This window comes from Perissodus microlepis, chromosome 20 (genome assembly GCF_051167445.1).
Source record: "Perissodus microlepis isolate ML-2025 ecotype Zambia chromosome 20, ASM5116744v1, whole genome shotgun sequence".
In the NCBI taxonomy this organism is placed as follows: Eukaryota; Metazoa; Chordata; class Actinopteri; order Cichliformes; family Cichlidae; genus Perissodus; species Perissodus microlepis.
In genome coordinates, this window is record NC_140480.1 from 14566505 (window position 1) to 14579322 (window position 12818).

At 40.3% G+C, this 12818-nt stretch overlaps 1 protein-coding gene across 1 annotated transcript; it reads right to left on the minus strand.

Annotated features, from left to right (window-relative positions):
* Nucleotides 1–5890: 5890 nt before the first annotated feature.
* LOC146364278 (filamin-A-like) lies at nt 5891–11011 on the minus strand. Its single transcript, XM_084916076.1, has 3 exons — nt 10439–11011; nt 8365–8700; nt 5891–8157 (listed from the first exon to the last, which is right to left on the minus strand). Exons 2-3 carry the CDS (start codon nt 8507–8509, stop codon nt 7946–7948), a joined length of 357 nt encoding a protein of 118 aa, XP_084772202.1. The 5' UTR covers nt 8510–8700; nt 10439–11011; the 3' UTR covers nt 5891–7945.
* Nucleotides 11012–12818: the final 1807 nt, after the last annotated feature.

Genomic DNA, 12818 nt, shown 5'->3' on the forward strand with positions numbered 1-12818 from the left:
TCCCAGGCAACTGCTGTTTGGTCTGGTAGCTTTGGTTATAGCTATAGCTTTATAGCAATGAGCAGCCACCACTCACAGCAGGGCAGTTTGTTCTTTTAAAAATCTGTGTGAAGACATTTTAAAAAACAACAGCTTCAGTTTCCAGGGATTATCCTCTTTCAAATGAAGCTATGGAGGATTTCAGGTCCAAATTACTGATAACAATGAGCTGTTGATGCCTGTGTGACACCTACAAGTGTATGGTCAATTGTATTTTTTTGTAAAACATTTATTAATGTAAAAAGCATTTTTTCATGGTGGTATTGCACTTTTCAGTTAAAGCTATGAAGATGTGATTGCGTGGCAACGCCACAAGGGAGAAGTAGTTGTGAGTGCGATAGGCCGTTGCAACGCTTCTGTACCTCAGACGAGGAAGAGCCTGCAGACCAAACGCAACTCATGTCTCCTGTCTCTACTTTTCTGTATAAAAACAGACCCCATGGAATACCTGTAACACCTGTAGCTGATTTGTCCATATTTTTGTTATTTATCTCACTGAAATGCAGCTCTGCCCAGTACTTTGTATTTGCCACTTTGTTTGAAATGAAGAACAAGTACTGCTGCCTACATAACAGCGAATGTATACATTTATACATGAATGTGAGTCCCACAGCCTAAGTAAACCAACTATACACATACTGCTTACATTGCAAATGCTGGCAGCTAATGAGGCCATTCTTGCTTTATATCTGAAAAAACACCAAAACTCCCACCGCTCCACCAGACCTCAAAAGTTACTCAGTCTCATCTTTTCGTCATTTTTAATGTTTACATTATTATAAAAGTTTCATTAATGATGGGAAACAAAATATCCCAAACTTCGCTCTGAAAAACAATGAAATGGATGTTGAAAAGGATAAATAAATAGTGCATAAGTCAAGAAATGTGATTCCATGCACTAGTGACGTGGAATAAAAATTTGACCTTTGACCTTTAATCATTTCCAGTCTTTCTCAAGCTTTGATGTGATTCTGCAGCCACACACTGATCTTTTTCCCACAAACACAGAGACTTTTGTCAACAATGAGTTTAAAGTGTCACATATTGCAGTTAAGAAGCATTACTCTGCATCATGCATTGCTGATGATGTACTTTTTCGATATGAATACCACACAATCTTACCAGCAGGTGGGGCTGTCTTCATACATATAAGTTCAAGATCACTTTGTTACTTTTACATTTAAAATAGTGGATTGACTTAATTATTTGTCCCATATTGTTCCATATTGATTTTGACCTGCTGGAAGCAGCCATCAGAAGATAGTTAACATGTGTTCATGAAAGACTGGACATGTTCAGCAACAATAGGAGGGCTGTAAGATTTAAACAATAATCAGATGTGCCAAGAAGACAGGATGGATCCATGCTTTCATGATTTTTTTAATGTCAAATTCTGACCCCATCAATCTAATATCAGAGCTAAAAGTGAGACTAATCAGACTAGATAACTGTTTTTCAATCTTCTATTATCTAATATTGGTAAACCTGCAGAATCTTCCTCTTCTTTGGTGACAGAAGTGGCGTCCGGTGTGGTCTTCTGCAGCTGTCGCCGATCTGCTTCGAAGCTGGACGTGTTATGTATTCTGAGATGCTCTTCTGCATTGATTGTAACAAGCTACGTTTTCTTCCCATCAGCTTGAAGCAATCAAATCATTCTTATTTTACACAGAGAGCCACCGCTGGATATTGTCTCTTTTTCTAGTCTCTGTAAACTAGTGATGATGTCACGGCGAGTGGAGTGAGCCGTGTGGAGAAAACAAAGGAAGTTTAAAATAACTAATTATCTGTCCTGAATCTGTCTTATTAGGCAATGTTCAAATAATTTTATGATTCCAGTGTTTTCAGTGTGGGAGAAAGTACTCAGGGCCTTCAAGTTACACACTATGAAAGGCAGCAACAAGTTTGATATTCAGAAACCTAAAGTATGTATCAGCAGCAGAATGGACCTAAAAATAAATGTTTGTTTCAGTTCTATGAAGCTTTGGGTATTTTGGATTAATATTACTGTTGTGTTTGTTGTATCATATTTCTGTAATTGTTTATATGCTTTATATATTTTGAGGTAAGTTGATCTATTGTGTTACATCATGTTCCATGAGGATGTGTGGTTATGTGTTTGTATGCTTTCTGTTCAGTTTGACCCATTTAGCAGAAGTCAGCCTGTTTAAGGCTCTGATATCTATTCTGTATGACTTAAAGCAGTTATGACATGGTCTGATTTTCTCACCCAATAAAGGAATATTTCATATATCAGTGTACTCTTCATTCTATCAGAAACAGTCATCACAGCTCGTACATTCTCTTTTTACACATATATGTAAGCATTGAGCCAAATCTAGTAATGCTAACATAATAATAGAACAATATTTGTCTCTTACATATAATATATCTATATATACACTGTAAAAGATGCTTGTCTTTGAGTGAAGATTTAAGGTGAAAGGAAATTTAAATAAACACAACTTGAATCTTTACTGAAGCTCAGTATTTGACACAGAGTTCAAGTTCACTGCTGATATAACTAATAATGATTAATAGAATAACTTTAATATTGACCATATTATATTTACATTACCAAAGTAAGATGACTTTAGTCTAATGAGCAACATTAGCTAATTGTTATTTACTAACTAATCTTAAAATGACTGTTCAGTACAGAAATGAAGCCCAAAAATCATGTTTTTACAGTCTCGTGGTCTCAGCCTCGGATACTTATCTAATCAAGCAAAGCTCATTGTGGCGTGGGTGTGGTCTCTGGCCAGCTGCAGAGGAGGGGTGACGCAGTGAGCTTCCGGGCGGCGCAGGGTGGGATGAATTCCACTGCTACTGTGGAGGAGTTGTCTCAACTGATGGGAAAATATTTCTCCAAGCATAGTTCTGTTCTGAATAACCCATAATGTTGTATTTAGGGGGTCTACATTCGTGCCTGAAGTGCATTGCCATCTAAATAATTTGCATTTACTGAATATGTACTTACTAAGTACCACTGTTCAATAGTTGAATAAAGAAACAAATAAATGTTTGCCTTTTTTTTTAAATTAAAACCACTTTGTAGAACATCACACCAGTAACAATGTAGAATCAATGTCATGTATAGTTTACAAATGATAAAATGTTCACATAAAATCGCCATCTTATCCAGAAGGGTCACCTCTTCACCCTCACATGGAAGATGTAATCTGATTGGCATGGTGGTTTGTAGCATGTAGTTTGAAGCTGGGATTTTGTAGTGCCCTATGTGTAGCGTTGGAACCCAGTCAGGATTTGTTTCATTTCATAGGCTGGTGTGCCTGCAATAATGAAAAACAATTAGCAACTCTATAAATATAACGTATATCTACAAAATCACTCATTAGGATGTTTGTTCTAATTTGCTATGACCTCAGAGCGCATTGAAAATAAAACTAATAGGCTATAAAGAGTAATCGCTACCACATTTTTCTGTGTTGCTTAACTTTGTTTTCTGCAGTGCCTTTCAAAGTTTCTATCAATGAGTACATTTCAGGATAAATAACTTTGCTCGTTGTCAAATTTTAGTATCTTCGGAAACATTTAATACATCGTGATGGTTTAAATGCTGAGTCGTTTTCTGTTGTAGAATTAATATTCATAATAATATTCATCCAGAAGTTTTACAAGCCCTCACAGTAAAAATGTATGAATTAAATGTTACTGATGGGCTCTTTTCAAAAACATCAGCGTCTGTGTCACACTGATTTTGATCAACTGACTTATTTTATTGTAACCAAACCTATGCTCATATTGTTGTCTTGTTTTTCCTTTAGCGAGGTGGTTTCCTTCCACTTGTAGCAGGACCAGTACATCTGCCAGCTCCAATCAAAGCTCCAGTGACCAGGAAGACCTCAGCATGTCACAGTCTGGCAGAGGCAGACTGTATGGAGTGACGTAGAGGACCCAAAATGCAGACAAAATGGAACGTGGAACAAAACTTGAATTAACAAAACGCAAGCCGTTTAATATGGCTGATAAAAAAAGTACAAAAACAAAAGGCAGATGCACACAAGAAAGAACCTAACTAGAACTAAACTGGGAAAACTAAATGCTAAACACAAAGGGCAAAGAACTAAACCTTGAACGCTGCAAAAAACCTAAACATGGAAAATCCTAGAAACATGGAGACATGGTAACATGACGTGGAACAACAGACGACCTGACAAAAAATGAACAGAAACACACAGACTAAATACACACAAGGGTGATTAGGGGGAGAGGAAACACATGGGGAAAAAAGCTAACACTAGTCTGACATGAGGCAACAAAGGAAGCAAAGCTGACTACACTGACATAGGACACAGACTTTCAAAATAAAACAGGAAACATGCGACGCAGACATGACAATATACACTTGACATCATAAGACATACAGCTTGAACACATAAAGGGCAAAGGGAGACTAAAACACAGCTGTAGAAGACACAAGAGGGATTGAAATAAACAAATGAGCTTAGATAACCTAAAGAACTTAAACATAAGATCCAAATAAACTAAAACTCAAAATGCTGGGTCAATAGACCCAGGAACGTGACACAGCATTCACCAATTCCTGCTGAATTACCACAAACAGAAAGAACTGGCAGAGGGCATTGGAATAGAGGATGATGACACTGAAGACCGAGGTAATAGGTCTGCCTAAGGGCCAGTGGAATATCAGCTGTAGGTTGTAGTGGTGGTTATATTAGATTCAGAGTGTAGAGGAGATGACCCTTTTATGACCAGCAGGAAGACACACACACACACACACACACACACACACACACACACACACACACACACACACATACACACACACACACACAGCATCTTATGTTAATGACACACCATATGGGGTTTACAATGGGGGGTTGCTTTTATAAAACTGTTTGTAACAAAGAGTTGAGATTTGCAGAGGGACTGCACATCTCCCTTCTCGAAGATGAATAAGTGATGGAAGACGAATAAATGCTTGTGAAGTAACTATTAACCATCCCTTAACCATCCCCTAACTATAAGTAACCATCTATGTCTTTGAGCATGTGAGAACTTTAATAATTATAAAACCACATGAATGTTATGACAGCTCAGTGATCTGTGGTTTGTTGGGCTCCTCTGAAAATATGACACAGTGTCTGAGAGTAGTGAAAGACAGAGTCAATGAGCCTTCACTACCATAACTTAGCCAGTGGGTATGTAGACATGAACTGACCTGTCACTAGAGATACTGTCACAACAGCTAGATATGTAGTTCTTTACTCCAGGACACCGTCCAGCTGCTGGGAGCAACCCCTGAAGCAGTCAGTGACATCTGCTGCAGCAAAGCTTGCATCTTGGTGGTGTTTATACTCAAAATCAGTATATAATCAGTCTCAGAAAGCTCTTGTGGTTGTTAGTCAGTCCTACCTTTTCTGTTTCAATGTACATGTGAGAAGGAAATTGCATTAAAGGTAGATGTGACTTTATAATCTGTAATATCTCAGGTATGAACCAAACCTGGTGGATACCGAGCTGTTGGAGGCAAAGGAGCCAATGAGTAGAGAGGCGGTACCCCAAAGTTTAAAGCCAACTACAACTAATATTAATTTATTTTACGTGCATTTTCTCGAATATTGACTTGCTTGAATATTTGAATTTTAACATTTAAAACTAGTGATAAATATCACTAAGATTGTATGGATTAACTTTTTTTCTTAGGTGGACCAGCACAAAAGTTAGGTGCACCCAAATTTTTCATCGCATCGCTGAACCCCACTGTTTTACATGTTTCACTTTATTTTAATTGCTGTTCATACAGACAATATTGATTTGTAAATGATTAACTAACAAGCTTGTCAACACAAAGTTCTTTATTTGGAGCACAATTCTACAGGAAAGATAAGTTACTGAAAAAGTGCTTGTGCTTAAAGTGCTTTGGCACTCTTTGGCAATATTGTAGACAATGTTAAACTTGATCATCATCTCGGCCTCCTCTGACGATCTGTTTGCTGCTGGCTGCCGCTGAAAGTCAGTGGGGAGAGGGGACACTTGGGCAGGGCATTTATCACGACATATAATGTGTTTTCTATATACACTGGTGCTTTTTAAGCATTCAGAGGTTGATGGCTCTGTGTCAGAGCACTGGCTATGCATTTCACACAGATCAGACGTAACAGAAAAGTTATCGTTTGCTTTGGAGGGGAGCACATCCCTAACAGTCCATTCCAAGTCACGGTGAGTGATCTGCATTTAATCCTACGTGCCTACGTGCTGTTTATGACAACTAGAATTTCATGAATAAAACTGAGTTTTCAGTCTCAGTCAAAACAATCGCAAACAGGCAGAGTACAGTTGTCAAGAATGACCCTCGAGTTAGAGAAGCAGTAGTGTCTTATGATGAGTCTTGAGCTGCATCAAGTCAACGACACGAAGCACCTATGGGTGAGATAACTTGAGTTGATAGGACGTGGGCAAGACCCAAGATAAGCTTTTCTCAAATTCTACATAAGCAATTTAAGTGAGTGCTAATAAGAGTGACAGATGCCACCGGCTGAAGTAAATGCATAAGCAGTCCACGATGCCAAAGCTCCGATTTAATGTCTTTGTTAAAGCCAATAAAGTCACATATGTGGTGTTGCTGTGAAAGCAGGAAACTGCCCATGCTGTCCACAAACAGCTTTTTTTTTCCTGCTGTAAAGGTGGACATGGGAGCTTATATGAGAATGACTCTTGGAGGAATCACATTGTTTGTCACAGTTGTACATGCTTCATTTTAATTGCTTTTATTTTTCAACCTCAGTATGTATTTAAGCCCTGTGATTTTCCCTGCCAGTTGTTGCGTCCTCCACGTTTGTTGTGTGTGTATTCCTCGTCGTCTATCTCCAAGTTAAGTCAAGCCCCGCTATGCATCTTCAGTCTAGCTAGTTTGTGTTTTGTTTATGTATTCCCAGTTTTGTCGCAACAGCAAATAAAGCTGCCATTTAAGTTAATGTTTTGTCTCCGAGTCCTGCACTTGGGTCCAGCCACACAACTCATCGTGACAAATGCTGGATGACATGCTCCATGTCATCCATAATTAGCTGGAGTAGGTGAGGCATGCTGATGCAGGGGGCATCCAGACACAGCGATATCAGTTCTAGCCACCTAAGCTGGATGCAGTCTGTGAAAATTCTCTCCCTATGTGACAATTGGGCTCTTTGGTGAGCAGCTTCAGTTTCATAAAGAACCGAGCACCATCTTTCATCCACCTGGAAGAGGTCCCTCCAAACCGATATCCTCTGTAACGCCACCTTTTGCAGAGAGAGAGTCCTTCCAGTACCGGTAGTTCCAAAATTTGGGTGTTACACAGCTCTTATAGCAAGAGGAATATAAAATATAGAAGGAAGACACAAAGTAAGCAACTGAAATTCACATGTAAAGATGAAAGTGTACAGAGATATGTACACAAGTGGTGAATGATCCTGGTGAAATATACAGTGTACAAACAAGCTGCAAGTGAGCAGCAGCAATTAAAAACACATGATATGTCAATTAAACAGATGATGAGTCAGATAACCATGTTAAACTGGATTATAGAGTCTGACAGCTGCTGGTAAGAATGACCTTTGGTAGCGCTCCTTCCTACACTGTGGGTGTAAAAGTCTTCTGCTGAACGAGCTGCTCAGTGCTCGTACAGTCTCATGCAGGGGGTGGGAGGGGCTGTCCATGATGGATGTTAGCTTACCAGGGGTGTCGAACTCCAGGCCTCGAGGGCCGGTGTCCTGCAGGTTTTAGATCTCACCCTGGGTCAACACACCTGAATCAAATGATTAGTTCATTACCAGGCCTTTGGAGAACTTCAGACCACAGCATAAAAGACAGCAGACGACACCACAGTGTCATAGAACGTCCTTAGAATAGTCCTGTTCACACCAAAGGATCTCACCTATCTATTCTTTCACTGAGCATATACCTGCATCATGAGTGTCAATGATGAACTCTGCAGGCTGAAAAGTCCTGGCCTGGTCAGCCCCGGTCCACTCACACGGCTCACATCACCAATCCCTGACTCCTTGATCATAACAGCAACTGGGATGCTGGGAACATGACGACCGTTCTTCTTGATGTTAACAAGGCGCTCACCAATCTCCTTGGAAACAAACGAGATTCCTAAGACAGACAGACAAAACAGATGAGGGTTAACGCTTATTCTTGTGTGTGCATGCAGCCTGTCTCAGTTGCTCCTGCTTCTTTCTCCACGCTTTAACTTTTATTGCTTCCCCCCCCTCTGTCTTTTACTCAGGGATTAATAAAGTATTTGGATTCTGATGAGTCTCATTGTTTGGCAAACTTCTCACTTATCAGACGGACGCTCACCAATGTGAGTGTTACGCAGAATCATCAGCAGGCAGGGCTCCTCTCGCACCGAGGGTGTTGTAAGAGAGGCTGTCCCCTGGCTGAGGTTAAGCTCTCCTATGTCCAGTGGAATATCTGCAGCCGAGCCCACCTTCAGATGGTACATCCTTATGGAATCGTCACCTAGAGATCCAGCAGTGATTCCTAGGGCACACTAATGATGAATGGGGTGAAGCAGTGGGTTTCGGGCAGAATGTTTCCAGGCATGTAGTCTTGGAAGATCTCCAGATGGATCGTGGATAAGGCCAGGGCCATAAGCACCGTTCATGTAATTCACGTAGAACTGCAAGGGACTTCCTGTTGACAGAGAGAAAAAGAGTGGTTAGTGACTTCCTTCCAAACTATTTTCTCTATGCACTTTAGAGCCCACACATTTCTCCTAAACGTATGAGGGTAAAAGGGTAGGATTGTATTGATGTCTGCGGTATGTAGATATGTGCATTCTGTGTATAATTTTTAACTGTTAACTGTATTGCTTTGGTGTGATTACAGACTGAGATTGATTTGGAATAATTGCGGACATCTTTCCACTCTTCATCAACAATTATTTTACCTAATTCCTTTTCCTTATGTGTCCTTAAGACTGTAACATGAATGTGCGAGATATAAAGCCTTATAAAATATCTTCACAGGTACCTCTTTATCTGTTCAAACTAATAATTTCTCAACAGGAGAACTTTCATGGTTCTCACTGAAATTAGCACTGTGCAAGATATAATGCCTTATCTGTAAATAACGGAAGAAGTCATGTTTGGGGAGAGAATATTTCTCCACCATTTGGTCAAATGGCATAACCACATTGTCGGAGAATAAGTCCCTCAGCCTATGAACCCCCTTGTCCCTCCATTGCTTAAAACCTGTATCGAACATCCCAGGTTGAAAGTCAAGGTTATTCACAATTGGGGTGAACATAGATGTGAACTTTGATCTTCCCTCAAGTTGACATACTGATCGCCAGGCCTTAAGTGTATTAAGTATGACTTTGTTTTATCACTATTCGATCTGATATCTTTAAAGTTCTTAAAGAACAGTAAGTCCCTTGGTGGATACTTTGAAAGGGAAGTTTCAAATCACATAAAGCATGAATTATATATATTTGATATATTCTAATATTTGGTTAGGTGCTTCATGTCGTTGACTTTCTATTTTCTCGGGTCACCAGCTTGCTGCAACCTGCTTTCACCGTGGACGCAGCTTAAGACTCATCATAAGACACTACTGCTTCTCTAACTCGAGGGTCATTCTTGATAACTGTACTCTGCCTGTGTGCGATTGTTTTGACTGAGACTGTCAGAGTCCTGGGTCTGAGCGACCCAGGATCCCTGGGCAGTCATGGACTGGTGATATTATATGTATTTTTGGTGTTGCTGCTGCTCTTCTCCATGCTTGTAGATGTGAGTGTGTGTGTGTGTGTGTGTGTATGGGTGCAGGTGTGTATGTACACTGGTTTACAGGCGCCTTCAGGCCTGGTGGGTGTGGCCCGGCTAGGGGACTGGCCCACAAGTAATTAACCAAAGAGAATACCTCAGTTCATTGTATGTATGAAACTGGACAACAGCTCAAGAAGTCTGCAAGGTAATTTCATATCACTAACCCAGCCACTTATACTGGCAGAGACTTATTTATAGGTATTTACCCATTTGAAAACCTGTTTAACATTTTCTGAAATATATTACATCCTGTATGAGCAACTATGGATTTCTGCACTCTGAGTGAAAACCAGCACAAAACACCTTTTGATCTCTCCTGGTTGCAAGAACTTTAATAGCAATAGAAAGCAACATTTGGAAAAAAAAGGGGCATATATTGTTTATAAGAATCAGATGTGAATGTTGAAAATCTAGGTGCATTTTGTATCAGTATTCTACACAATATGTTTTACTAATTATTCCTACTGAAATGAGAAGCTGATCAGCAGAACAACTGACTTTGACAAATTAGTAGAAAAACCACAAAAAGTAAAGAAAACAACAGCAACAACAACAAAACCTCTATAACTGCTATGACTGCAGAAGCCCATTTGTCCAGTACATACCTGTGAAAGTGCACTTGCTGGCATCTCTGCTAAACAGAAACCTGGTTCAGTAGGGTAAATAAGGGATCTCGTCTCCTCCGTACTTAATGAGAATGGTGTATCTGTCAGTCATGTCTGGCACATAACACACCAGGTAGGTCCCATCATGGTTGTAATGGATATTTGCCTTCTTGGGCTCAGGCAAGACATGAGGGAAAATTAGAAGAAATATTTAAGCCCCCCCTTTTTTAACAGCAGCAGATGGAGTACATTTCAACACTATACACTTAAGACGCTCTTATCTCACAACTGTATTTGTTAATACTACTAAAATACCATTCAGCACCTGTGATAGGTTGTCCTCTATATGTGATGTTGAGGTTGTACGTGCCAGCCTCATATGGGATGTACTCCACACTGCAGCTGCCATCCTTGTTGCCGGTTCAGGACATTTTGGCCTCAGATGGAAGTTCCATTGGTAGACCAGGGGCAACAGCACCTGCTCCTCTGCACAGGGAAGATGATAGAGTTTTACAATACGAGCAGAAAACAGATTTGTGACACTTCACCATGAATCCGTCATAAATACCTTGTTTCCACTGTGAATTTGTTGGTGGTGCCACCTTTCAGACAAGGGCCATGCACAGATTTCTTCTATATATTCATATGAATCAGAAAAGCCAAAAGGGAACTCGAACATTATAGCTACAAATGCTGTTGATTAATGCACAGTTTACATAATGTCATGGTCCTGGGTCCTTTTGACCCAGCGTTTTGTGTTTTCTATTAGGGTGATTGTTGGTTCTGTTCTTCCTCTGTTTAGTGTTTACTCTGTTCTGCCCGTGTGTTCCTGTATCAAGTCCGCGTTTCTTAGTTTGTCCTTGCATGTGTAAGTTCCTGTTTTATTGTGAAGGTCTGCGTCTTATGTGAGTGTTTTCAGTTCGCCTCCCTAGTCTCGTCACGTTAATCACTCCCAGCTGTGTCCCCCACCTGTGTGTAATCTCCCTGTGTTCTCTGAGTGTTTTTTAAGTCGTGTCTTCTGTCTTAGCCGTTGCTGGTTCGTCTGTGTTGTTTCCCCTCGGTCTCCCTGCGGCTCTCCGTATGTACTTCCCCGGACCTCCCTGCATCTTCGTTCAGGTTTGTTTTCTTAGCTCTGCCCAGTTTAGGTTTTCCAGTTTCATGTTCACCCACCATTGCTGTTTGTACCCACTCCTGTAAATAAATACTCACCTGCACCAGAGCTGCCGCCTTTTGGGTCCTTTCTACAAACTCCACACGTCTGTCACACCGGACGTGACACATAAGTAAAAAGAAAAAAAACAACAACAATGTGTTTGCTCCTATGACAACACTCACCGAGAGCTCCCCTTACCTCAGACTCTGTGTCTGAGTCAGAGTCCATCCACATTTCATCTTGGCCCTCCACATCAGCTCTTTGCTCATGCTGAGAAGCGTTGGTACAAGCTGAACAGCAGTGGCGGTCCTAGCCTGTTTTGCTCCCCGGGCGAACACTCCCTCTCCCTTAATATTAAAATCTGTAACATAATGTCTTGTTTGAAGTTTAGTCTGTTACTGTTACTATTTTTACCATTTCTTTTTGGAGCAACTGTAACCCACATAATTTCCTTAGGGATTAATAAAGTATTCTGATTCTGATTGTTTCAGGATGACCTGCCATTATCCAATGACACATCTGCTTACCTGTATCTTTTGCTCGTTTCTCTTCCTCTTCTTTTCTATTTTTTCTAAACTGAGGACTCATGGCTTTGAACTTTTCTTGTCCATCTTCCATTGGTTTTAATTTTGCACTCCAGTATGAACACAAGTCCCCCAACTCGAGGATCACCACAACATAACCTAATAGACCTACAGCTTAGTTCACAGATTCACTTTGTCTAATCATGAATACATAATTTACAAAATGATGAATGAAATGTGCTCTACTTGGAAGCAGCAGGTCTCCCTCCCCTTTCGACGGGTTGTGTGTGAGACTTTAAATCATCAAACTGTAAATTATAAATTTTAAATTGTTATTGATCCCTTTACCCCGAGTCCTAAAGCGTATATTTATTTTCTTACTGTTCTTATATGTATTGTTTGTTTACTTGCACTGCTGTAACTGGAGCCTCGTCGTCTCGTCTCTCTATATACTGGACTTATGTAGCGGAGATGACAATAAAGTTTACTTTGACTTCAGCAGCAAGTAGGCGCACCGAGGGCTCTCGCGCTCACTTTTGCTTGGACTTTTTAGAATTTCGAAAAAACATCGGTGCAAATTAGAAGTCTGTATTACAATGTTTGGTGTTTTCGTGTTTGTTGTTTTGTTTTTATTTTTGTTTTATTTTGCGAGTTGGTTATTAGATGCTGCTCCCCCGCCCTCTCCTCCCTGTGCCGCAAGCAG

Excerpts from the sequence above, each read along its gene's own strand:
- LOC146364278 (XM_084916076.1), bottom strand. The coding sequence starts at position 8,509 with ATGTACCATCTGAAGGTGGGCTCGGCTGCAGATATTCCACTGGACATA. Across the intron at positions 8,158-8,364 it reads TCTGCGTAACACTCACATTG|GAATCTCGTTTGTTTCCAAG; the intron begins GTGAGCGTCCGT and ends TGTCTGTCTTAG.